The following is a 26016-nucleotide window of genomic DNA, read 5'->3' on the forward strand; positions in this document are numbered from 1 at the left end:
CAAAGTGTGAAGAGTCTAAGCTTTACAACAATACATGGGTTATAGTGCTGCACCTTGAATCAATGACCGATATAATAATTTAAGACTATTATTTTTAAATGCCAGCGTCTAATTTCATGGTGATTAGGGTTTAAGGGTTTAATTCGCTGAGTGTGGGAAAATGTTGATTATTTATTCAAGCCTGCTGTACCTGAACACAGTGTGAGGTATGACGCATGATCTATAGTCATGTTGGCTTAAAAAATATTTTTTTTTAATCAGTCAGTATAGTGTACAGGCAGAATGCCCAGGGGAAGCTCCAGCCATTTCACATCAATTCACCCCATTGTCTGGAAAGGAATGCTAACTGTTACTGAGTGGTGCATAATTAACTGTATCAGTTGGAGTTTCAGGCGGAATATAGGCTACCTCATTACTGACTAACATCTCCGTTTCTCTCTCTCAGAGAATCCATGCATCAGGTTTGTTACTGTTGGAGACCATCCTGTTTGGATCGGTGCTTCTGTACTTCCCTGTGAGTCTAATGATCTATTTAATATAAGAATATTTTACTCTCTGTGAGATAACAGTGCTATATCAGATGAACTGTGTATCAAAATATGCAATGAGCAATTTTCTGCATGTGAGGAAGGTGGGGATGGAGGTGGGGCAATTTTCTTATCCTCAGTCTTTATTATTATAGAATATTATAGATTATAGAATAAAATTAATTTTATCCTGAAAATGTCATCAGTGTTGTACAGTAATAAGACTACATAATTATAACCAGTTTCAAATGAGTATCCCTCATCAAGTAAGGCCAGAGTTGCGCAAGTGTATTGATGTTTCGTAGCAAATTTGACAAATCTGTAGAATGGACTCCCACATCTGCAAAAGGTTTCCCAGATCTGTAGAATGGATTCACAAACCTGTAAATGAATGTGAGAATACGCAATAGAAGTTTCAAACTTGTACAAAGTCAACTTAGTAATTACAACCTCTCAAATCTTACAAAATCTTGACTTTTGCACCATTTTGCATCTTGGACAAAAGATTTGTAAACTTGTAAAATGGGATTCGTAGTTGTGCCAAATCCTAAGATAAAAAACTCAAAACAGGCAAGGAACTCACCCGTGGAAAGCCACCATGTTCTGTAATATTTCTTCAGGGAACAATAATAACGGATAACTACGTCAGAGTCTGCAATATATGCAGTGGCCAATTTAGAACAATGTTAATTTATTGCTGCATTGAAATAATTTACCAATATTTGGTAGTGTTAGCTGTAGCAATAATTTGGAATCTGGAACAGGTTAGTTCTATAGCTAGCTAACGTCAATTCTTGCTAATTCCGTCATGAATGTTAGCAATTACAATTCCTAAATCAAACCTGATTTAGATGGAATATCCTGTCCTAGATTGCACACTCTGTTATCGGTTATCTTGTTCCCTGTATAAATATGACATGGTGGTTCTCCTAAAATTAAATCTCTTTTTAGAGTTTTTTATTTTAGGATTTGGCAATAGACAACAGGTTCACTTCTTAAAAGTAATGTAATGGCAGTATAGCATTATTCTGAATACACTTGTCTGATTAGTTGGAAGAAGCATTGACCCTCCTCATCAGATCATTAGCATTAGCACCACTACGAATCCCATTTTAGAAGTTTTCAAATAGGTACACAGCAAAATTTTGTTTAAAAGTCGAGAGCTTGTAAGGTTGATTTGAGAGGTTGTAGTCACTGAGTTGCCTTCGTAAAAGTTTGAAACTGTTATTGCATGTCTCACAATTTACAGATTTCTGAATCTATTCTACAGATTTGTGACTTTTGCTCCAAAAATACATCCATATTTATTCACTTCTTGATGCACACACACACAGTACTAGTAAACAGGGGAAAGGGTATCTATTCATTTAGTTACTTACAACTTGATTAAGTCCACCACCTAGCCATTGTTTATTTACCATGCTAGAGAGACAAAACCTTTTCCAATTCCAAAACAGCCTCATAACTACCGTGTCCTCAAAATACGTACTGTCTGCTAAATATGCTGCCTAATGTTTAGTGCATATTTTTAGAACGCAGTGGGCAGTATTTGAAAAATGTCCTCCATTCTATTTTCAAATGGTACTGAAAAAGTGTTGTAAGACAGCTCAGCCTTCAAGTTATAAGGCTTCGCCTCTTCCACTCTGACTTATGGGACCCAAAGATGGCTCCACCTCTTTCTCTCTGTGGAACCTCCTAAACAGTAGTTTGCTTCATAAAAATTGTGCTTTTGAATACACTCGAAACATTAGAAAGAAATATATCATGCAGGGATTTTAAGTACACTCCATGTAGACTGCTACTTACCATTCTCATCTGTACTCAACTTATACTCAATAACAGGCAAGTAAGCTGTTTCGGACACAGCCATTGTTTGTTCTTCGAGTGTGCACTGAGGCTGTGGAATACACAAGCCAGCTCGCTTCTGATTGGCTGGCTATAATAAATTCTGTTTTCTGCACTGGAGGTCTGCAACAGCATCAGTCAGAACAGCCATAACTGGAGGAATAATATCAAATACATTTAAAAAAATGTTGTTTTATACCTACTGACATATTCACCACTAGATTAGTTTCTGACACTGTTGTTTCAGGTTGGTAGGGCACACGATTCTACAGTTTCCACATAATTGATCTTTTCAAGGCTTGCAACAATCACTCTATCACAGTATCATTATGTGCAGCCCAGACCCACTCACTAGACATTTACACTAATCTCTGTGGAATGGCATCTGCGGGAGGGAATTCTTTTAGTCCCCAGGCCATTTTAAGTTGTTGTATTGCCATTCACAATAGCCAGGTTATTCACATATTCTGTGGTAATGGACCCAGAATATTAGCATGTTCTGTTATTTCACAAACGATTTGGATATTTTTAGCAAGATTTGCATAAAGTTTAATGTGGTTGTCAAATTTCAAGTGAGCTTGTGACCAAAAGTGTCTAAATATATTCACTCCTCTCTGTCAAATTCTTCAGGTCTTCATCCTGTACTTTAAGCCCAGTACCTTCCGCTGTATCTTACTTCGCTGGGTTCGACTGCTGGGTTTCGCCATTGTGTATGGCACTGTGACACTGAAGATGTACCGGTCTGTATTTTCTATTTTTCTCTACCCCTTTCCAGTTAATATCTTTTTCATTATGTGGCAGTCTTACAGGGGTAAACAGTAAGGTAGAATATTTAGAAGTCCAATACAGTTTGTGTGTCATACTGTGATTTCAATGAAAACGATACGGATGGTGTGGTACTATTGCCTCATAGCAAGAACGTCTGGAGCTGGGGCCTTTCTGTGTGAAATTTACATGTTCTTCCAATGGATGGATGGAAGAAAATGATAGTGTGATAGTGCAGTTTGTCCTTCAGTGCATTACGATGCATTATACCTATGGATGGTATAATGGTGCTGTGGGCTATGTTCTGTCAGTGACAAGACAGTGATTGAGATTAGATATATGTTTCTGTTTCTGAAGAGTCTTGAAGGTGTTCCTGTCACATACGGCCCAGAGGGTCTCTTACATGTCCAGCATGCAGCTGTTGAGGCAGCTGGGTGTTATTATACTGACGGTCAGCTGGTTCTTGTCTGCCTGGACGGCTGGAGCACTACAGAATCGTGACCGTAATGTTCCCTTGCTGATAACCTCCACCACATCGGAAGGACAGAGCTTCACCTTGTGTGATCTGGACCGATGGGACTACATGATGGCTTTAGGTGAGTGTAATTATTTTTCTATTGCCAGGATAATTTTCTGGCAACTGATAGTGGGGGGCCAATCCTGTCTTTATTTTCTTGTAATATAAAATATTGCAATATTTTCCAAAAAGAACACTGCAATAGGTATACATAATATGTACATACAGTCCCCTCCAAAAGTATTGGAACAGCAAGGTCAATTCCTTTGTTTTTGCTATACACTGAAGACAATTGAGTTTGAGGTCAAAAGATGTACATGAGATGACAGATCCGAATTTCAGCTTTTATTTCCTGGTATTTTTATCTAGATTTGTTAAACAACTTAGAACATATCACCTTTTGTATCAGACAACCCAATTTTTGAGCAAAGGTATTGGAACATGTGACTGACAGGTGTTTCTTGTTGCCCAGATGTGTCCTGTTAGATTGATTGGTTAAACAATAAATAGTTCTGAATGTCTACTCTTGGTTTTAGCCTTGGGTTTTGCCTGTGAAAACTGCATTTGTGTTATAAAAGATAAACTAACATGAAGACCAGAGAGCTGTCCTTGGGAGAAAAGCAAGCTTAGAAAAGAGGGGAAATCGATCAGAGCCATTGCACAAGCATTGGGGATAGCTTGTACGACAACCTGGAACGTCCTGAAAAAGAAAGAAACCGCTGGCGTACTGAGCAACAGATATCGAACAGGTCGACCAAGGAAAACAACACCAGTTGATGACAGAAACATTGTGAAAGCTGTGAAGAAAAACCTCAAAACATCAGTCAGTGACATCACAAAAAATCTCCACAGGACAGGGGTGAAGGTATCTCAATCAACCGTTCGAAGAAGACTTAGAGAGCAGCAATATAGAGGCTATACCACAAGATGCAAACCACTCATCAGTAGTAAGAATCGGAAGATGAGATTACAATTTGCAAAGAAGTACAGAGATGAGCCACAAAAGTTCTGGAACAAAGTTTTATGGACTGATGAGACCAAGATTAACCTCTACCAAAGTGATGGAAAGGCCAAAGTGTGGAGAAAGAAGGGATCTGCTCATGATCCAAAACATATAAGCTCATCTGTGAAGCACGGTGGAGGAAGTGTCATGGCTTGGGCTTGCATGGCTGCTTCTAGAGTGGGCTCACGAATCTTTATTGATGATGTAACTCATGATTGGAAGCAGCAGGATGAATTCAGAAGTCTACAAAAACATTATGCCTGCCAACTTAATGCGTCCGAACTAATTGGGAGGAACTTCATCATGCAGCAAGACAATGACCCAAAACACACTGCCAACACGTAGTGTAGCACAGTCGGTAAGGAACTGGGTTTGTAACCGAAAGGTCGTAGGTTCAATTCCCGGGTAAGGACACTGCCGTTGTACCCTTGAGCAAGGTACTTAACCTGCATTGCTTCAGTATATATCCAGCTGTATAAATGGATACAATGTAAAATGCTATATAAAAAATTGTAAGTCGCTCTGGATAAGAGCGTCTGCTAAATGCCTGTAATGTAATGTAATGTAACACAACAAAGGATTTCATTAGGGAAAAAAAGTGGAAGGTTTTAGACTGGCCAAGTCAATCACCAGACCTTAACCCAATTGAGCATGCATTTCACCTCCTGAAGAGGAGATTGAAGGGAAAAACCCCCCGAAACAAACAACAACTGAAAGAGGCTGCAGTAAAAGCCTGGAAAAGCATCACAAAAGAAGAATGCAACAGTTTGGTGATGTCAATGGGTCGCAGGCTTGACGCAGTTATTGCAAGCAAGAGATATGCTACCAAATATTAAGTGTTATTTGCTTTCATTTACTTAAATACTCTCTGTTCCAATACTTTTGCTCACCTAAAAATTGGGTGGTCTGATACCAAAGGTGCTATGTTCTAAGTAGTTTAACACATCTAGGTGTAAATACCAGGAAATAAAAGCTGAAATTCTGAACTCTTGTCTCATGTTCATCTTTTTATCTCAACCCCAAATGTATTCAGTGTATTGCAAAAACAAAGGAATTGGCCTTGCTGTTCCAATACTTTTGGAGGGGACTGTATATTGTTTAATGGTACTCTTCTCCTTTACTGAGCCACAGTAGTTTTTACAGCGGCTAATGTCTCAGGGCCTATGACTGAGGGACAATTAAAGTGAAAAAATGTCACAAAGGTAAGTTCAAACTAAAAACGTGTTATTGAAATGCCAAATATCTTAATAAACTATGAAGTACTTAATCTGGCATGATTTTGCCCTCAAAAAGTGGATGAGACAAAAAATAAATATCTCAGCTATACAAATTGTTGAACTCAAAATATTTAATAATGTGTACTTTAATAATAATTTAGTGAAATCAAACTAGGTAACAATTTTAAAAGATATATAAATTCATTTCTGAAACAATTTTTTCATTTGGTTCAAGCCTGGAAACCGAAATAGCCAATTGCATCATTTTGTGGCCAATTAACCTTTTTTTTAGCTGATTTTGAGGTATGCTTAAGATTATTGTCCTACTGGATTCAGTTGTGGCCAAGTTCTTCCTGGCAGATGGACCCTGATTCTGGGTCAAAGTATCTTGATCAAGATTGGGATGGCAGGTATGCCATCCAGCCAAGTTACGCCTTATGCCATACGATACATAGAATACTTCTTTATCCCCATGGGCACATTTCCCTCGCAGCATGTTACATTCACATTTACAAACAAACATTTATACCAAGAAACATACAATCATTCATGCAATAGAAAGGCTGGGCAGCTAAATACATACATACCAATACAAATTGGACATACTGACGCCTATTCCATCAATCTTCACTCTTACAAACCCATCCACACATGTTTGGCCTGTCCATGTACTGTATGCTTATACACACAGGGCCAAGTGACTTCAAACAATTGAGGAAACATTTGGTAGCATTGCTTTGGAATACAGTATTTATTTATTTAATTTCGGTGAGGCAGGATAGCCTAGATTGTTTGTAGTACAGTAACTTGGCGTCATTTTGATATCAATACTTTTAATGGCAGGCATAGATTTTGCCAGTTTGAATGAATGAGTGATAGTGTATGTCTTGTATGTGTGAGTAACTTGGCATTTTTGAAAATATGAAAAAATGAAAACAATTTCTAACAATAGGTCAGAAAATATCACTTATAAGACTATATCAAATATACAGTATTAAGGCCACAGTTTAAAGGTGGGTGGACTTCTTCAGTACCCAATTGAAGTTAGCAAGAACACAGCAGCTTTCACATTAAAACAAACGAACAAAAAAATCCTCACTCACATATCCTCATATAGCCCTATGTATTGAAAATGTCAAAACTCAAAACCAGTGTCAGTGGGTGGACTTCTTCAGTAGCCAATTGAAATTGAAGCGGCTTTCACATTATTAAAACAGTACTTTACTGAAAACCAGTGTCAGAAATAACATTTTAAATATTGCCTAGCATTGTTGCCCTTTAAAATACAATTATGGGGGGGGGGGGGGGGGGGGGGGGGTGGAATGTCTGAGTATATGAACATGCCCCTGAATTTTTTTAGTAAGCAAAGGCAAAGATTGCCCAAATTGCCTACATCTGCTCAAAACATCCAAAGGTGCTTCTTCTATTGTCTTTACAAGAAACAAATTCTTTAGCAATTGCCTTCCTGTCCAACATTCCTGTCAAGCTTTTTCTTGTGAATATGGCACACAGCCACACTGTTCAGGCGTGCTTGTGTCATAGTGCTCCGGAGCCATGTCTTCAGCCTCCGGAGCCCACTGAACCCTCTCTCCGCTTCAGCTGATGACACCGGGACAACAATAAGCAATCTCACAAGTGCTTCAACTTGATCAAAGAGGCCACGGACCTGCGGACACATCCCCTGAAGAATACCAACAACGTCACTGCTGGACTGGAAATTATGCTTGGTTCTGAACATTGTTAGTTGTATCTTCAGGCATTCTGGATTGAGCTCTGGGTACTTTTGCACAACATCATGTACCTCTCCAGTTGACTTGCTCCAGATTTCTGATCATTCGCATTCCTTCCTGCTCAAATCGTTCTCTAATCTGCATATCCACAACATCAAGGACTTTGTAGAACTCTGTTCTGTAATACTCAGAGGGGGATGCATGTACATGTGCAGGAGCACAGCCAGTAAAACGTTGAGGTGGCCTATGGACACGTGGAGATGCAATTAGAGTTAGACCAAGCATTTCACACATCTGTGATGCTTTGGTGTGAACAGTTTGGAAACTATCTGGGTTTCTTTTTTTTTTTGCAAAAGTGTCTTTTACAGAGGCAACAGCAGAAAACATGCCATCTATAGTCTGTGTTTTGCGCTGGAGGGAAACATTGAGTCTCTCCAACTCCTCTGTTGTCTGTAAGGCAAGCAAAAGACCAAGAACAACATTTCCCTGCTGAAATTTATCATACAAGCCCTGTGCCCTGCCTGCTGCATCTGAGTCACCTGTTGCCCTCTCACTCAAAGCACACAATACACGCTCATATTGGTTCAGCACAGCATGTATGGCACTTGTGCGAACTGTCCACCGACAAAGAGGTCTAATAGCCTGCTGTGGCCCCTCCCCAATGTTCGCGATTCCCTTAAAGATATCCTTCAGCTTGCCTGACTGGCCAAATAAAATTCCCAACTCATGAACCCATTCCATGGAGTTGCAAATAGCAGCTGAGGCAGTACAGGCTTGCTGGGTGATAAGGTTCACACAGTGTGCACCACAGTGCACATATGGAGCAAGAGGTTGCTCACTTCGAATGATGGCCTGTGCCCCTGAATATTTACCACCATGTTTGCTGCTCCATCATATGCCTGGCCACGTAAGCCTGTGATGGGCAAATTGAGGCGTAGCAATACATCCTTCACCACCCTCGCCAGATTTTCTAGTGGTCAATGAAACCTCATACAGGCCAATAAATTCCTTGTGCACAACCAAATCATGGTCAACATACCTTAAGCACAATGCCTCTTGCTCTTTTCCTGACTGATCTCTAGTGCCATCCATCATTATGGAGAACTGCAAGTGTGGCAAATAGAGGCGTAGCAATACCGTTCTAAAATCAATGCGCTACAAAATGCAGCATTCTAAAGCAGTTTAAACAGCAACATTATTATTTCGCTTTTGAATTGTTGTTACATCCCCTCCCCTTTTCAATGTCCAATTTCACAATTGATCGCAACGTTGAATCACATTTCTAGTTACTGTTGCTAGCTTTATTTATGGTTGCCAACCATCCCGCAAATCGGAATCGTCCCTTATTTGGACAGTAGAATAAGCGTTCCGCATTTAACTCATGGCTACAGGACGCATTTTCTTCTGTATCTTTGTTAACGATTGCGTTTATAGTAACCACTGTTTTGAATATAATTCAGTAGTTAGCTAGCTAGCTAGCCGGGATAAAAAGCATGCCGTGAGACCATTTTGACCTAAAACCCAGATGAATTTTAATATTGGCTAGGTGACAAGTGACGGCGAACCAAGCGCCAACAACTCGCCTCTATGAGTGAAGCCTTTTACCCCAGTGGCTACAGAGTGAACTGCAACGCCTGGTTGCAAAAAGAACTTGAAACCCCGCCCACCCAATATGAAGTCAATGGGGAAAGCCTGAAAAGAGGCCAATTTTCTCTAAGGAAATATAAAGTCAATAAAATTTTTACACAAGAAATGATGGTTTAACTAGTTAATCCCATCCTTTGTAATGTCTTCCGTGGGTCTGATTTTTAAAAATAATTCTGCCAAAATTCCCAAATCTGGGTTAATTTCAGTGCGTGCAAAGTGGCTTGTTCTACTACCGTATGACTCCATAAGGATTTCCCCATCCTCGCAGCCAGGCAGAGTGCTTCAGCAGCAGGTGTGATGTTGTGTCATTTTATTCCGATTAGCTAGCTACGATCTCACCATTTTAAGTCCAAGGTCCAAAAATGTTGGGTGCTGCGTTCAACTGTACTAACTGCTATTCTAAGGATTCTTCTCTCCAGTTCTTTCGGTTAATACATTTGAGACATTTTCAGATAAACAAAGTTCTATGTCAAAACGTGATTTCTGACCATTTCGGGGTTTCAGTTCAGTTCCAGATTCTCATAAAGTCTCGTCTTTTATAATTTGTAGATGTTGTTGGTGAAATCAAATTTTCACCATTTTTCTTTTGCTCCACTGCGCTTGCGTTGGTTGCAACGGGTAATGGCTGCGCCCTAGTTTGGGCTTCATGTGCCAGTGAGCACTAACCATAGCAAATCAGTGGGTGACATCATGATCATTTCGTCCATATAAGGTCTATGCGGCGAATCATAAAGCTAGCTGGCATTCAAACCCGGTTTCAGAGGGTCTTGGAAAAACGCTGTATACACTGCGTGACCGCACCATTTAAAAAAGCAAGACAGAGCTAGGGAGATGAATTTGATTGAGTTATGGTTTCATGTAGTTTTCTTAAATAATGTAATGACAGAAATGACCAAAATTGGTGCTAATTGTATAGTATAAAATGAGAAGGAACTATTTTTTCTAGACAGAATCGTTGTTTTCATAGAATTAATGACCAGAGGTTTTTGCTTAACAACAGTGCAAATAGAACTACCAACTAGGGTTTTTGCATAACAACGGTCCAAATAGAACTACCAACCAGAGTTTTGCTTGACAACGGTAAAATAATATGCCCAAACGGCCGCAGAAGAATATTTCAATTTCAGGTGATTAAGTCGATAAAAATCTATAAATATTTTTTAAAAACCATTTATAGTCATTGTTCATAACCTGTTGCGTAAGTGGAATAAACCCCTCCAGGCTGTCCCGTTGGAAAATAAAATAAAAGGCATCGCCTCGGCCGCATCACCACCCCCGTCGTACATTATTTTCCAATAACGGAAAATACTGTACAATGTGGTTTATTCCTTACATAATGTCAATGTCAACTACAATTAGCTTGCATTAAGTTTGTTGGCCAGTTAGCTTGCATTTGGGATGATTGAGATAGCTAGCTAGCTAGCACAACAACTAGGATAGCCTATTTCATTTTATGTTCAATGACTAATGTTAGCTGACACATCACATAACAACACAAAATTACATAAGAAAATTCTACATTACTAAGTAGTTAAATAGCCGTTTCACGGCACCAAAATCGGGTTCATGGCAGTGTCATAACTCAGCCCATTTCCACCAGGCATGAGCGATCTTCCCTGGCAGATGCTGAAGTCGCTTGTGTAGCCAGTCTTGCTGTCAGCCAGGACAAACAGCTTGAAGGCCCATTTCGTAAACTGCTTCATCCCGTACAGCACTTTCATGGCTACCATGCGCTCATCGATGGCAAGGTTCTGATGTGCGTGGTAAAAAGCCCTGCATGCTGTGAGGATCTGGTCCTGCAGTGGCTTCACCCAGAACAGGGCATCATAACCAGGTTGCCCTCTCAGCTGGTCATTGAGGATGTCTGCTGCTGGATCACTCGTGTGAAGGCAGGCACTGATGGCAGCAAACCTGTAGCCCAGCATCACACTTGGTGGAAAGGCAAGACTGTAAAACCAGTCTGTCCTCCACAGGTCCTGAGAGAGAATGGGGTCTCAACAGACCCTATTAAATGACAATGAACAGATGCTGTTAGAATCTGTCCACTGCTTCTGTTCCTCTGAAGTTGCTTGTGCTATATTCTTGTTGGTGTTGTCACAAAGAACTTAAATAGCCTCTTTGCTAAGAACAGCTGGAACAGTTCCAAGGGGCTGTATTCCTTTGTGACATCAAGCTGAACTCCAGGGGTCCTCTTAGGGCAGAAGGGGAACTGATGAGGCTCCTCATCCTCAACACTGATGTCCTAACATTCCCCCTCAAAATCAGGCACTGTGGCTCTTTTTTGGCCTCACTTGGTCCTGTTGAAGCCTTGTGGGGACAAGCAGGAGTAGAAGAACCAACAGCAGCCTCTGAATCTCTACAGGGGCGTGCAGCAGGGGCGGAAGCAGAAGTAGCCCTGCGGGCTCAAGTGACAGGTGGAGATGACACAAATGATGGAGTGGCAGCAGTAGCTGAGATAGCCCTGCAGGCTCGGGTGAGAGGAGGAGATGACACAGGAGCTGGAGCAGCAGTAGCAGCAGTAACAGTGGCAGCAGCGCCAGTCTTGCAGGCCTGAGGAGCAGGAGAGGGAGTTGCAGCAGAGGGCAGTGGAGGGTCCAGTATATTCATCCCTGCAGAAATAGTGAAATTTTGGAATGGGTACAAATGTCATAATGCAAAAGCATTATAACACAATTTGGTACAAACACCAAAATATGTAATCACACTCAGGCACCTCAATAACACTTTTACTCAGTACTCTACAGTGCGTAATCTTTTGTTGCATGGCCTGTCACAAACATTGCTATTTATAATCGGTTCAACTTTACATTCATCCAGTACATATCAGCACACACAATAATTATTTTCTATCCCCCAGGGGAGAAGTATAGCCCATAGAGACACTAATACCACTCTGTCTACCTTACGTACAATAAAAAGATTAAATTCCATCAGGAAAATGCTGGCAGTATTCCAGTTTAGCCACAAATTGGCGCATGAAACATAACATGTACAGTATGTGAAATGTCCTTATTAGAGAATAGTGCTAACCTCTTGAAAAACAGTAAATTTATTCATTGTGAGTATGAATTCTGGCAAAGCTGACCACAATGAGCCACTACGCTAACTACATGACTATAACATCCATTAGTAAGAACCTTAATACAAATATGCTCAGCATTATTAGCAAAGGTGAACAGCTGTCGACTATAACCACTAGCTATATCAAAAATATGGCAATGGCAAAGGTAGAGTGAAAAAACATATATAACTGCGGAAAGTAATACTTACATGTCGAGGACCGCATCTTTGCCGTGTTTATATGCTTCCTCCAGGAGAGAATCAATGCTGTCGGGCTCAGAAAAGCCTCCCTCGCTCTTCTCTTCCGAATCGCTCTAGAAATCAGCATCCCCTAGGCAGGGATATGCTTTAGCCATGCTTAACCTCTCAGCGCACAGCCCCTAGTGGTCGGCACGCCGGCGTGCCGAGATTACTAAACTCAAACATTCGGTGCTACTGCAACCAAAGTGTGAGATAAAAACAGAAACGCGTTGTTTTAGTTTCATTAGTAGACGATACACGACAACTATGCCGAAAACGGAGTTTCGCAGCCCCACCATTGTCGCTCTGGTCGTTCATTTAACACGCACCCCCTCCCTGCAGTCTCATTTGCAAAACACCCCCCACCCTTGACATAATGGACAATATTGTCTAACTTGGCATTCAGAAAAATATTCTTTCACCACTAAAAAATCATATTCCGTCATAGCAACAAGATAAACCCGACAATAGCCCTAAGATATGCCTATACAGCAGTGAAAACGCTGCTCACTGAATAACAAAATAAACGAGAAAAAGTTTTTAAAAATGATACCATCTCATTCTACAGTCAATATCTGGGACTAAATATTGAATAAATATACAATCTTACCATTGGTTTTACGTGTAGAGATGTCCCTTTTGAGACTGCATGGTCATATATTGTCTTGGACAATCCGTTTGGGAAATATACGCGCATTCGTGACGCCTGGGTATCTTCCAAAATAGCTGTGCGTAATACCACACGTGTTGTTTACGGCGTCGTCGCCCTTTCTAGTACAGACTGGCTTGATTAACAATTAATTTATTCAGTAGGTGAGAGTATAAGCTTTCTAACGATGTATAACATGTCTAATTCTGCTTTTGGAATAGCGTTTTATAGGTCAGCGTAACAGAAAATATTCTTAGCATCAAATTCACTTACGCATTCACTCTTTGTTAGCAGAAAATATGCTGCACCTAACGAAACGTGGTCAACGATATCTCGTAATTTCTTGGAAAATACTATTATTATTGAAGACTTCTGGACATAGCTAAGCCATATGTTTGCTGACAGACCTAGCTGACATCGTTTTCTGGAGTAAAACAGAAGCAAATAGAACAGTATCATTGATACTGTCTCTGTCTCCATCTACTGAACATAGAGGAGATTTCATCATTGCTATGCAAGTATTACTGCTCAAAATATTTCGGTTATATACGTTATTTTTTAAATTGAGTATCTTTAAATAGGTTAGTGGTGTTATATAATGTGAATATTTCACACTGTAATGTAAGCGTTATATGGTAGTGTAATAGTTTTTTGTGAAGCATGCAACAGTGATGACGTCAGAGTTGGAACATGGTGAACGTGGTGGACGGTTGAAAATTGTTTTCATGTTGTCCCATCCCCATACAAGAAAACATACGAGAGTACAGAGTATAGAACACAAGTTAATTATTACACATTTAGGTACTGTACCGCATTGTGTGACAATATTTTTGCATTATTTTTTTTAATCTGATAGCAATGTTTCATCTTAAACCTTCATAAGGGGCTCATTTATATGCTTTATAATGGACAAAAAGCATTTTATTCAATTTTGGAGAGATTTTGGATATGTTTCTGGACACCTAGCTATTTTAGACCATTGTACTGACAGAAAGCTTGTCATTTCCATTTGAAAATTATGCAACAGTGATTTTCTTGAGTCAAAACAGTTGATTTGTAGTGAAATACGTGAATATGTTGTGATTTACAGCAATGCATAATTTAGACATTTTGGATAGATTTGGAGACGCTGGGTACACTGCTTAGTTTTTGCTTCATACATCTATAGTAGTTCTACATATCCACCCTTAGATTTTATGAACTTGTGGTCAAGAGGTTTTTGATCTAGCACATGTATAGCTTAACCTCCTATATATATGCAATCTCTCAGTATTTCATTGCAAACTTAAAAAGTGCAAATTTAATTTTGATTTGTTGTCAAAACAATTGCATTTGTGGCACTTTATTTCTTCCAAAATTATGAATATAAACTAATCTGCGTTAGTATTGTAAATTGTACAAATGTCTTGCTTCATTTAAGCCATTTTTCAAGTCTCTGTGGTGTTCAGATCTGGAGTTATAAAGCTATAGGGTAGCTTTAGGATACCCCCTAAATGGGCAAGGATTGGCAAGATTTGGCTTGTGCCTTAAGGGCTTAAACTTCTCAAGAGCAACAATAATTTCCAAAAAACATCAGCCAAGGCGACGCCACACAACTTCCTGGTACGCTGGGATTTATATTGCTGTTCTGAATGTGAAATTTGCCGCATCATACATTGTTGGAAAGCTTATGCTGTCAGCTACTGGATTAACAATTGACAATTGTCAATCAAACCAGAATTAACTCAAAAGGACCACAGTGAAATTAACAGCACGTGTGGTTTTATGCACAGCTATCTCAAGGTATGGATGGCAGTGTAGTATAATGGGTAAAGAACTGGTCTTTGAACCTAAAAGTCAGAGGTTCGATTTGGTAGGACACTGCCATTGTACCCTTGTGCAAGGTGCCTGACCTGCATTGCTTAAGCATATATCAAGCTGTATAAATGGATGCAATGTAAATGCTATGTAAAAAGTTGTGTTTGTCGCTCTGGATAAGAGCATCTGCTAAATGCCTGTAATGTAATTTAATGGTATGGAGTTATATTTCACAAACGGATCATCCAAGACAAGGAATGACCACTGAATATTTTAAGGGACATGTCTAAGTGTAAAACCAATTATAAGACTGTATGCTTATTCCAAATTTAGTCCCAGCTATTCATAGTTGAATGATATTCATCAGGTAATTACAGTAGAATTCATCTTGTTTATTTCACTATTCAGTGAGCAGCATTTTTCCCGCTATATTGGCATTGTGTCTGGCTAATGTTGGCTTTATCTTGTTGCTATGAGGGAATACGAATTTTGTGTTTTTTTTTTGTTTTTGTTTTTTTTTTTTTTGGTGGTGCAAGAACATTTTTATGAACTATAATATGGATGCTATTGTTCAATGTGTCATGCATGGGGAGTTATAGTTGCAGATGAAACTGCAGGGAGGAGGTGCTTGTTAAATGGAAAACATACACTCCGTATTTGGCATAGTTGTCATGTATCGTCTACTAATATAGCTAGAACCCAAAGTTTGTTGTTTCCTCACATAGTTTGGTTGCAGTAGCACTGAATTCAGCAATCTCAGCACACCGGCATGCAGGCCACTAAGGGGCTTGCGCGAAGGGGTTAAACACGTTTTGATGAATCAGGGTATACTCGTCAGCTAACACTACTGCTTGTGCGACCTGAGTTACTTTATGTTCATTCAAAAGTAACACACTCAGGTACACAGTTTTTGAACTCCACCATGATGATTAAATCACGGACTTGCTCAAACGACTTAACCCCTTGGGCAGCACCCGAGCGGTCAAATATATTCTCCTTCTCAAAGGCAAATTCGACAAAGGTTTAGCTATCTGTTTTCCGATACTGCCGAAACTTCTGACGATAAGCCTCTGGTACTATTCCCTATTCTCTGGTACTACTCTGGTATATGCCCTAAGCACTGCGGTTTTCACCACCTCATAATAGAGGCTGTGCTCTAAAGACACTGACGAATAAGCAACCTGGACTTTACCCACTAGCACGCACTGCAGCAAGTGTCCCTAGGCCACTTAAGCATGATGGCGACTCCCTCGACCATGGAGAAATACTTTTCCACCTCTGCCTCACAAAAAGGGGAACCAAGTGAATGTTTCTGCTGACATCAAATTCAGGCGATTGCCATCTGCTACCAGCCCGCATAGGAGCGTATCTATGTTCCCAGGGTCCTAAGTTCTACTGCACTTGACGAAACATTGTGAACATTATTTCATAATTTCTTGGAAAATATTATTATTATTGAGGACTTCTGAGCATAGCTAAGCCATTTGTTTGCCGTTAGACCTTGCTGACATCATTTTCTGGAGTAAGACAGAAAATCATTGATTTATTGTCTCTGTCTCTATCTACTGAACACAGATACAATTTCATGTAAAGCTGGGGAACATAGGACCCTGGGAACATAGGAACATTTGTCAAGTTCTCATTATGTGCCATATAAATCTGGGGAACATAGGACCCTGGGAACATAGGAATGATGCCGCCCGGATAGCTTCTACCTCTAACTCTTTTAGGTGTGTAGCGGCTGCAGAATGGTTGCTCAAGGAGACCAGTCACACCAGGCTTCAGGAAGGATCTGCACTTTAATTGTCTATAAAGAACAGCACGGGGCACGATCAGTACACACAGTGTTAACAGGCTCTCTCTCATTCACCAGCACAAAAGCTGTCCAAGTTCTGCCTTTTTTGTTGTTGTACTACACAAAATAATACAAATAAAATAAGTGCACAGTGACAAGAATGCATGCCTTTGCATGTGTATTTGAAATTAATAGTTACATTAAAAACAAAAGAAATTTCAAATATCCAGTGAGTAACATTAATACCCATTAAAACAAAATGTAACTTGTTTTACTAGAGGTCTTATCCTTCACTTTACATATAGAATTAAACATAAACATCTTTGCAAAATGAAAAAAAATAAGTGCACAATAAATAAAACCGATCTTTTCCTCCAAGTTCAAGCTACTCATTCAGTGCAGTTCTTCCATAAAAGTACACAAAATATATCACAGATAACAATTTTAACACGGTAACATACCTATAAAGAGCAGCACGGGGCACGATCAGTACACACAGTGTTAACAGGCTCTCTCTCATTCACCTGCAGCGAGTTAGGAAATATGCAATTGAGGAGAAAATCTCTGACAGATCTAACAGCAATAATGTCCGTTTTTCTGACGAAACTCAATGACAAACTCAAGGAAACATCAGCAATGATGTATCTTTACATTTCCATGCACTTTAAACCAGGTTATATTACTTTTAAACATGCTAGATTATTCAAAGGAGAGAGATATACCGAAACTTTGACCCAATGAAAGAAAATATAACACACTGGTTTTGAGAATGTTCACAAAAAAAATAAAAATAAAACAAACATATTGACTCAGCTACATACTCCTCCCTGAACTTCAAAACTGTTCAGTATAGGTTCACAGTTGAATTCTGGGTAACATTAGCATAACTTGTCATTGTTCTCTAACATACATCCATATGCGACATAAGTGTCTCCCAACTGAAAGGGAAAGTGACATAAAGAAGTTGGCCAGACTTCTAGTATCTACTTGCTGAAGAAAGTGCCCTATACACGATCTCATACCGATGACGCAATGACTGGTACCCCTACTTTTGAGCTTACTGTTACTCAAAAAGAAAGGCACATTCTCAATGACCTTAGGACTTATCCTAATAATATGTCAACCGTGTGTCACCTACACGAATAAAGCTTTGGCAAACGCACTGACCAGATTGTTTGTTTGTGTTTTTTTGTGTGTCATGTTCTGGATCAATCTGTTAACTGGCTTTACAATCCTGCCTACTCTTGTCCTGATTTGACCGACTGAGTCACTTGGTAATAGCCTGTCATGGTTTAAAGCTACTTCAGTGTTTTTTTCCTCGGCTCCTTGACTCTCTGGGTGACTGTTGCTTGGCTCTGGTTGTTCCACGCTATGACCAGTCTCTGTTTCACAACGGCTGTCCTTGTCTGTTTCAGTTCGACGATCCGACTCATCACTGGCAGCCTGAGTTTCTCTGACATAAACATCTGGTTCAGTATCAGCACTCACATCTACCCGGGGACTGTCACTTGTTTGTGGCTTGTGAATGGCTGGTTCCAGATTTTCAAGGGACACTTGAGGAGGTTCAGGAGGTATCTGCTCTCGATCTGGAGAGTCTTCCTGAGAAGCAGTCTCAGTTACCCATCTGGCAGTGCGTTCTGACCAGTCAAACTCAGACTCAGTCACCAGAAGGCTTCCATCTACCCCACTGCATTCCTGACTTAGTTCAGAGCCACTGTCAAAGGACGACTCCATTCCACGATCCACCTCCACTGGCAAGAAGTTAGCTTGCAAAAGCAGGTTCCTGTGGACTACTCTCTCTTGCCCAGTGTTGGGATGTATGATGCGGTAAGTATGGCACCTTGAGTCTTTGGAGACCACTGTGTAGAGAGTAGACTCCCACCTGTCAGCTAGTTTTCTGCGGCCACGTCCACCCTTGTTTGCCACAAGAACCTGATCTCCCTCTTCAATGTCTGTGCCCTTTATCCCTTTGTTGTACAGGTCTGCCTGACGCTAGCATTGACTTAGGCCATCGCAAGAGCCTCTTTTAGGTCGTCCCTCATTCTCTTGACATAACTTTGATAGTCTGTGATGTCATTGTCCCTCTCCACATTGTGGAACATAACATCTACTGGCAGTCTGGGAATCCGTCCATACATTAGATAAAAGAGAGCATACCCAGTCGACTCATGAGCTGTACAGTTATAAGCAAAGGTCAATGTCTGTAGCATTTGCGGCCATTTCTGCTTATCCCTGGGAGGTAGAGCCCTGATCATGTTCCCTAAGGTTCGATTGAACCTCTCAGTGTGACCGTTACCCATGGGGTGATAAGGCGTTGTTCTTGATTTTTTCACACCAGCGATCTGCAACAGCTCCTGAATCAACTGGCTTTCGAAATTTGCACCCTGATCTGCATGGATCCTTTGCGGGAATCCGCAGATGCAAAAATATCTATCCCACAGCTGACGTGCGACTTGTTTTGCTGACTGGTCAGAGCATTTGAAGGCATGGGCCATTTTAGTGAAATGGTCTGTCGCCACTAAGACATCCACACTCCTTCCCTGGACATCCTCTGCAGACCAGAAGTCCAGACAGACCAGCTCTGAGAGGCTTGTGGTCTTGATACTTTCAAGCTTGGCCCTTCCCTCAGGCTCCAGTGTCTTGCTGACAACACAGCGCTTGCAGCATTTCACATAGTCTCTGACATCATGCTCCATATCCGCCCAGAAGAATCGCTGCCTGGCCAAGTGCAAAGTCCTGGTCTGACCCTGATGGTCAGCATCATCATGAACCCCACGCAGAATATAGTTAGCCAAGGAGGAGGGTGCCATGTACTGATGGCGCTTTTTCCCAGTTAGAGAGTCCTTCCACACTCTGTAAAAGATGCCATCAAGCATTTTTAGTTTTTGCCACTGTTTCAGGGATTTGAGCACTGTTAACGACAGTCCAGCTCTCTCCCTTCTTGACGGCCGTCTCCCACGGGTGACAAACCGGATGACTTGTGACAGTGTGGCATCGCTTCTCTGTCCATCTTGGAGCTCTTTGAGTGAAAAGACAGGCAGTGCATCTTGACCCGGTGGGGCTAACTTCTCCAGATCTTGAGCCAGCCAAGAGACCACCCTTTTCTTGGAACCTTGGTCCCACTCAACATGGCCCGTCAAGACTGCAGATACTTCGTCATTGGTCAGAGAGAGTCGCTCCAACTTTTCTGATGAAAGCGGACACTCAACGCTCTGCTGGTTGGTACTGACTCTGAACGCCTCCTGCACTACACCCAGTTGGACTTGCTGTGACTCATCCAACAGCACTTCATATGGCTCCTCCAGAAGCCTCTGGCAGACACGATCTTTGATAAACGGCTGCCTGCTCAAAGCGTCAGCAACAGTGTTCTTACTGCCAGGTATGTACTTGATGCTGAAGTTGTATGGCGACAACTTGGATACCCATATTTGCTCAACCGCGTCGAGTTTTGGCTTGGTGAGGATGTAGGTCAGCGAATTATTGTCCGTCCAAACAGTGAAGGTGTGTCCCTTTAGCCAATGGCTAAATTTATCAACAATGGACCACTTCATTGCCAAAAACTCTAGGCGGTGGGCAGGGTAGTTCCTTTGAGCACGGTTGAGTGCCTTACTGGCGAAGGCGATGGGACGTGCTTTACTTTCACCCTCTTTGACCTGAGACAATACGGCACCTAAACCATCGAGAGAGGCATCAGTAGATAGAATGAACGGTTGGCTGAAATCAGGGTGTGCGAGCACGACAGACTCCAAGAGTGCAGTTTTCAGCTGTTCGAATGAGTTGCGATGTTCCTCCTTCGAATCATCCGGATGCAGCTTCTTGAATGTAACAGCACGTCGTCCATTTCCTTTCTTTCCTTTTGGTGCAGCAGTCAGTGTGTACAGCGGCTTGGCTATGCGGGAAGAGTCATGGATGAACTGCTGATAATACATGACCATGCCCAGGAACGACTTGATCTTTCTCTGGGAGGGTGTAACACCATCCTCAATCATAAGATCGACCTCTGTAAAGGAAGCAATGACCTTAACCTTATCAGGGTCAGTTGACACACCGTTTTCATTGATCACATGTCCCAAAAATCTTACACTTCTCCTGTGTAGGTGACATTTCTTGGGGGCCAGCTTCAATCCATGTGAGCGCAGCCTGCCGAAGACCGTTTCAAGCCTCTTGAGGGCTTCGTTGGGAGCACACACAAGCACATCGTCCAAATAGCAGAGTAGGGTCAAGAAGTTCTGATCACCAAATATGCCCATCATGAGGCGCATGAAGCTTGCAGGGCTGTTGCACAGACCCTGGGGGAGCCTGTTGAACTCGTAGAGCCCCATGGGTGTGGTGAAGGCTGTCAGCTTCTTGTCTTCCTCTGCCATGGTGACGTTGTAGTAGCCAGAGGTGAGGTCCATGGCGCTGAATATGGCGTTACCTCCCAGAGCTGCCAGACAGTCCGATTGGTGGGGCAAGGGATGAGCATCCTTGACTGTGCGTGCATTTAGCCAGCGGTAGTCCACAGATATCCTGACCTCCCCATTCTTCTTCCATACAAGTACTAGAGGAGAAGCCCACTCGCTGTTGGACTTGCGAATGAGCTAACATTCCTCCATCTCTGTAAGAACTTGTCGGAGCTTGTGGTACTGCCCTGGTGGGACACGCTGGTAGGGGAGTCTGAATGGCCGCTCGTCAGTCAAATGGATGCGATGGACAAAATGCTTAGCCAGCCCACAATCAAACTTACCCCTGGAGAAGACGTCATCATACTTATGAATCAGTTCCAGCAGTTGTGATTTCCAGTGGTCTGACACCTCACATGAATCAATATCCAGATCCTCCAGTCCTAAGTCGTGTAGACGGTTATGAAAACTGGAGCAAGAAGGGGGACTGGAGCTGCTACCCGCCTCACCCCCTACTGTCTGACTCTGCACTTGGAATTTTTCGGCTGGCTTTTGCTCAGATGTCCTCAACGGCTATGCAGGTGGACACATCTGCCACTCTGGTGTGACGCTTTAGAGTGACGGTTTTATCAGAGGTGTTCAAAATCCTGACTGGGATCCATCTGTCACCGCTCAGGCGGATACCAACCTGCAGACCATGAGGTCTTTCTTATGGGTTAGTACTTTTGGTGGCTCAACCAGAATGGCACTGCCTTCGGAAAGGGGTGAAGTTGCAGGCAACTTGCCCCAAACCAGGTGTTCTTGCTTTGGGAGAAGAATTACTGCCTGTGTCAGCTTGACAGTGCCGATGAAACCTGGCAGTGTGTCACCTCTCCATCTGTTGATGCCAGACAACATGTTAAGGAATGGCATGACCTCAGGTGCATTTGTGGACTCAAGCTTGCTCAGAACTTGCCAGAAGTGGGGAGACTGTCTGAACTGCTTTATGAGGTGCTTAATAAAGTTTGTGCCCAAGATCAGCTGATCTTTCTGCCCAGGGACCACTAAGGCAGGCATACTGAATGTGCAGCCATACACTTCCATCTTCAGGTTATGAATACATTTGGGCTTGACTTGAATTCCACCACAACCAACAAGCACAATGTCATTGTGAACACAGTTGGGCTCCAATGCTAATCCAGCATCTTTAAGCACCTGCTCAGCCTCTTCACTAACGGTGCATGCCATGGAGTAGTATCTAGTAGACCTTGCAAAGAAACTTTATCATTCACCAGTGCATTGGTGTAGAACAGACTGTCAGATGTTTCAAGCTTGGCTATATTCTGGAACAATACAGTAGTACCAGGTGGGGCAGATTTTAGGCTACCTGCATACACAGACTGTGCGTCTTCTTCACTGAAGTTGAGGGTCTCACTATTGTCACTCACACTGTCCCCTCCCAGGTGTGAGTGACTTAGTTTCCCTGATCAGGTGAGCTGCCACCTTGCTGTACAACAGTGGGTTTGCGGCAGTCTTTTCGCTGATGCCCTACTTCTAGACAGCCTAGACATCTCCGTTCTCTCATGCAGTGTGTTCGTGTTGAGTGAGAGCTGTTACCACAGACTCGGCATGGGGTGAAACAATCTGAGGGGGAAAACTGCGGTCTGGGCCTAGCAGCATCAGGAGGCTGGTTGGTACGCTCTAATACTCTCTCTAACATACTCAGCACACGCTCCAGAGCACTCTGGTCTGAAGCAGCTGCTTCACTTGACTTGGTTGGGTTAGTCGAGGTACACTTGACTGTGTTCACTTAGGCATAGTCAACTTCAGGTTCTGGAGGACTAATAGCCGTTACAGCAGTGGCTACCTGGAGGACATTTGGTTTGGCCGTGTTGGTGTTTGACTTTTTCACTTGGTACTCCCTTTGATGTTCATCAGTAGCCTCCTGCACCTCTATGAGTGACCACTTACTTATGGGCTTACACTTGAAAACACAGGCAAGACTAGGATCGGGGCAATTTCTGACAAACATCATTGCTATTTCTGCATCCATATTGTCCATTCTGCTTCCCTGGCGCTTCAAGTGTCTATCAGCTGCTTCGGCATCTGTATTCAGCCTAACCCAGTAATCTACTAGCGTTTCATTTGCTGCTGCCTGGGTGACATAGAAATCGGCCAGTGAGAGACAGGACCCTCGGGTTTCGCTAAAATAGCGTCTCAGTATAGTATAGATTGTCTCAGGGGTAACAACTGTGCCAGATGACGAGCTGCTTTTCAAGCTTACTTTGACAATACTTTTTGCTCTGCCAAGAAGATGGCTCAGAATCTCACCTCTTTGTTCATTGTTTGAGAAACCTCTCTTGGACAAATACACCTCCATTGTATCAATCCACTCTTGAATGGAATATTTGTCATCTCCATCACCACGATACATGGGAGGCTCCTTGATATCAGATCTGACTACCAGGTTTACTTTGGAAAGGTCAATGGTTGTGTCTGACACTTCAGCCTTAACTGGTTTAGCTGAGGGAGGCTGGTTTGGGGTGAATGGGGACTGACAGGCTAACAAGCGGCTGGCTATTGACTCACCTATCTGACTCCCCAACTCACCGATGAGATCACGTAACTGTTGGGTGGTATTCTCATTGCTGGAAATAGGGGTGGAAAACTGAGGCTTATGTGAAGGGTTGTCAGTAATATCACCAGGTTCTAATGTCTCCTCACGCGTTAACACTGTAGCCCTACTCCGAACCAGTCCATCTGTGATAAACGAACCCCTGCCTCTCCCAATAACTGGTGTAAAGATATTAAGCGTATCCTTTCCTCTGCATGCCATATTTTACAATCAACAAACATATAAAGGTGTAGCAAGTAAACCAAATTAAATCAGTTTTACAGATTTCACAGAAAATTAGAACTTGTACCAATATTACTCCTTTTTGTAGAGATAATCGGTTATTCTGAACGCCTGGATTTATACAGAATACTAGCAATCAATTCAGCAGCTAACAGAAGTCCACCAACTTGGCATCACAGATGTCACAAGCACACAGCAGAACCTCGGCGATCGGCGGCGGCTGACCAATGGATCCAGGTCACGGCACCAGTTTTATGTAGCGGCTGCAGAATGGTTGCTCAAGGAGACCAGTCACACCAGGCTTCAGGAAAGATCTGCACTTTAATTGTCTATAAAGAGCAGCACGGGGCACGATCAGTACACACAGTGTTAACAGGCTCTCTCTCATTCACCAGCACAAAAGCTGTCCAAGTTCTGCCTTTTTTGTTGTTGTTGTACTACACAAAATAATACAAATAAAATAAGTGCACAGTGACAAGAATGTATGCCTTTGCATGTGTATTTGAAATTAATAGTTACATTAAAAACAAAAGAAATTGCAAATATCCAGTGAGTAACATTAATACCCATTAAAACAAAATGTAACTTGTTTTACTAGAGGTCTTTATCCTTCACTTTACACATAGAATTAAACATAAACATCTTTGCAAAATGAAAAAAAATAAGTGCACAATAAATAAAACCGATCTTTTCCTCCAAGTTCAAGCTACTCATTCAGTGCAGTTCTTCCATAAAAGTACACAAAATATATCACAGATAACAATTTTAACACGGTAACATACCTATAAAGAGCAGCACGGGGCACGATCAGTACACACAGTGTTAACAGGCTCTCTCTCATTCACCTGCAGCGAGTTAGGAAATATGCAATTGAGGAGAAAATCTCTGACAGATCTAACAGCAATAATGTCCGTTTTTCTGACGAAACTCAATGACAAACTCAAGGAAACATCAGCAATGATGTATCTTTACATTTCCATGCACTTTAAACCAGGTTATATTACTTTTAAACATGCTAGATTATTCAAAGGAGAGAGAGTATCACAACACGTCTTACCACCACAAAAGCTGTCCAAGTTCTGCCGCGTTTTTACAACTACGTCCCTTCTGCAGCTAATTGTGCGTCAACAATTAAAGCCCCCCCTGCAACAATAGGTAAACCGGAGCTATTTGCACATTCATTCCTTCAATATTAAATTGGCGATATACCAAAACTTTGACCCAATGAAAGAAAATATAACACACTGGTTTTGAGAATGTTCACAAAATAAATAAAAATAAAACATAAACATATTGACTCAGCTACAGGTGCACCTCGGCCTCCTCTCTCTCCTTCAGCTACAAGCTTTCATTTCCAACTCTAGTTTAAACTGAACCATAGTTTTGGGGCTCTCAGACTTAATAAGGGTTGATTCCCTAGAGTCAGCTTTCACAGACAATGTCTGTTGTTCAAGCAGTCCCTCCGTTACCTTGGCTTTAAGGATCAGTTTAGTCTCAGAGCAGACCACATTGATTTTAAAGTAGTCTGCAGAAGGTCAGCCTTGCAGCAGCTGTCCAAATGTTTGAATGTTGGGTCGTCAAGGAACCATTCTAGTTCGAACTCTGTGGTATCGTAGCTAACAACAGAAACACAGGCTATCAGAATTCATAGGAAATTTGTATCTCTAAACGCCCACAGCAACAAAATCACAAAATGACAACACTAAACTGGTACTAGTAGGTGGTATGTGGCAAGACTAATGCTACAAAATTACAAAAGTAGTGCACCTCAAAGTGACACACTAAGCTAGTACTTCAGATGCGATGCAAAATCATAACAAGCGAAGTAACACTGTTACTTTTCCCAAAACTACTATGGACTCTGCACAAAGTAGCACTTAGCAACAAAGTAACCGGGCTACAAATCACAAAGCTCTGGCAATATGTAATCCCTCAAACAGCAAAATAGCATCAAAGCAGAGCTATTTAATGGTTCTGATCCCGGACAAGCCCCCAATCTGTTACGA

The 26016-nt window shown here is 41.8% G+C and overlaps 2 protein-coding genes and 1 long non-coding RNA gene across 3 annotated transcripts in view; 1 reads left to right on the forward strand and 2 right to left on the reverse strand.

Annotated features, from left to right (window-relative positions):
* The window catches only part of si:ch211-156l18.8 (probable G-protein coupled receptor 158), a 173323-nt gene that overhangs the window by 108893 nt on the left and 38414 nt on the right, over positions 1 to 26016 (forward strand). Inside the window, exons 6-8 of the mRNA XM_035407194.1 lie at positions 446 to 514; positions 3003 to 3112; positions 3495 to 3733. Coding sequence (XP_035263085.1) covers positions 446 to 514; positions 3003 to 3112; positions 3495 to 3733 — 418 coding nt within the window. The remainder of the gene's footprint in view (positions 1 to 445; positions 515 to 3002; positions 3113 to 3494; positions 3734 to 26016) is intronic.
* On the reverse strand, positions 11284 to 12724 carry LOC118221812 (keratin-associated protein 4-5-like). The gene is made up of 2 exons (XM_035407211.1): positions 12522 to 12724; positions 11284 to 11860 (listed from the first exon to the last, which is right to left on the reverse strand). Coding segments are annotated over exons 1-2 (255 nt in total). The 5' UTR covers positions 12524 to 12724; the 3' UTR covers positions 11284 to 11607.
* Positions 16895 to 25057, reverse strand: LOC118221814. The gene is made up of 2 exons (XR_004764177.1): positions 24403 to 25057; positions 16895 to 17316 (listed from the first exon to the last, which is right to left on the reverse strand). It is a non-coding gene; the product is annotated as an uncharacterized LOC118221814 (long non-coding RNA).

The sequence above is a fragment of the Anguilla anguilla genome, chromosome 2, assembly GCF_013347855.1.
Source record: "Anguilla anguilla isolate fAngAng1 chromosome 2, fAngAng1.pri, whole genome shotgun sequence".
NCBI lineage: Eukaryota > Metazoa > Chordata > Actinopteri > Anguilliformes > Anguillidae > Anguilla > Anguilla anguilla.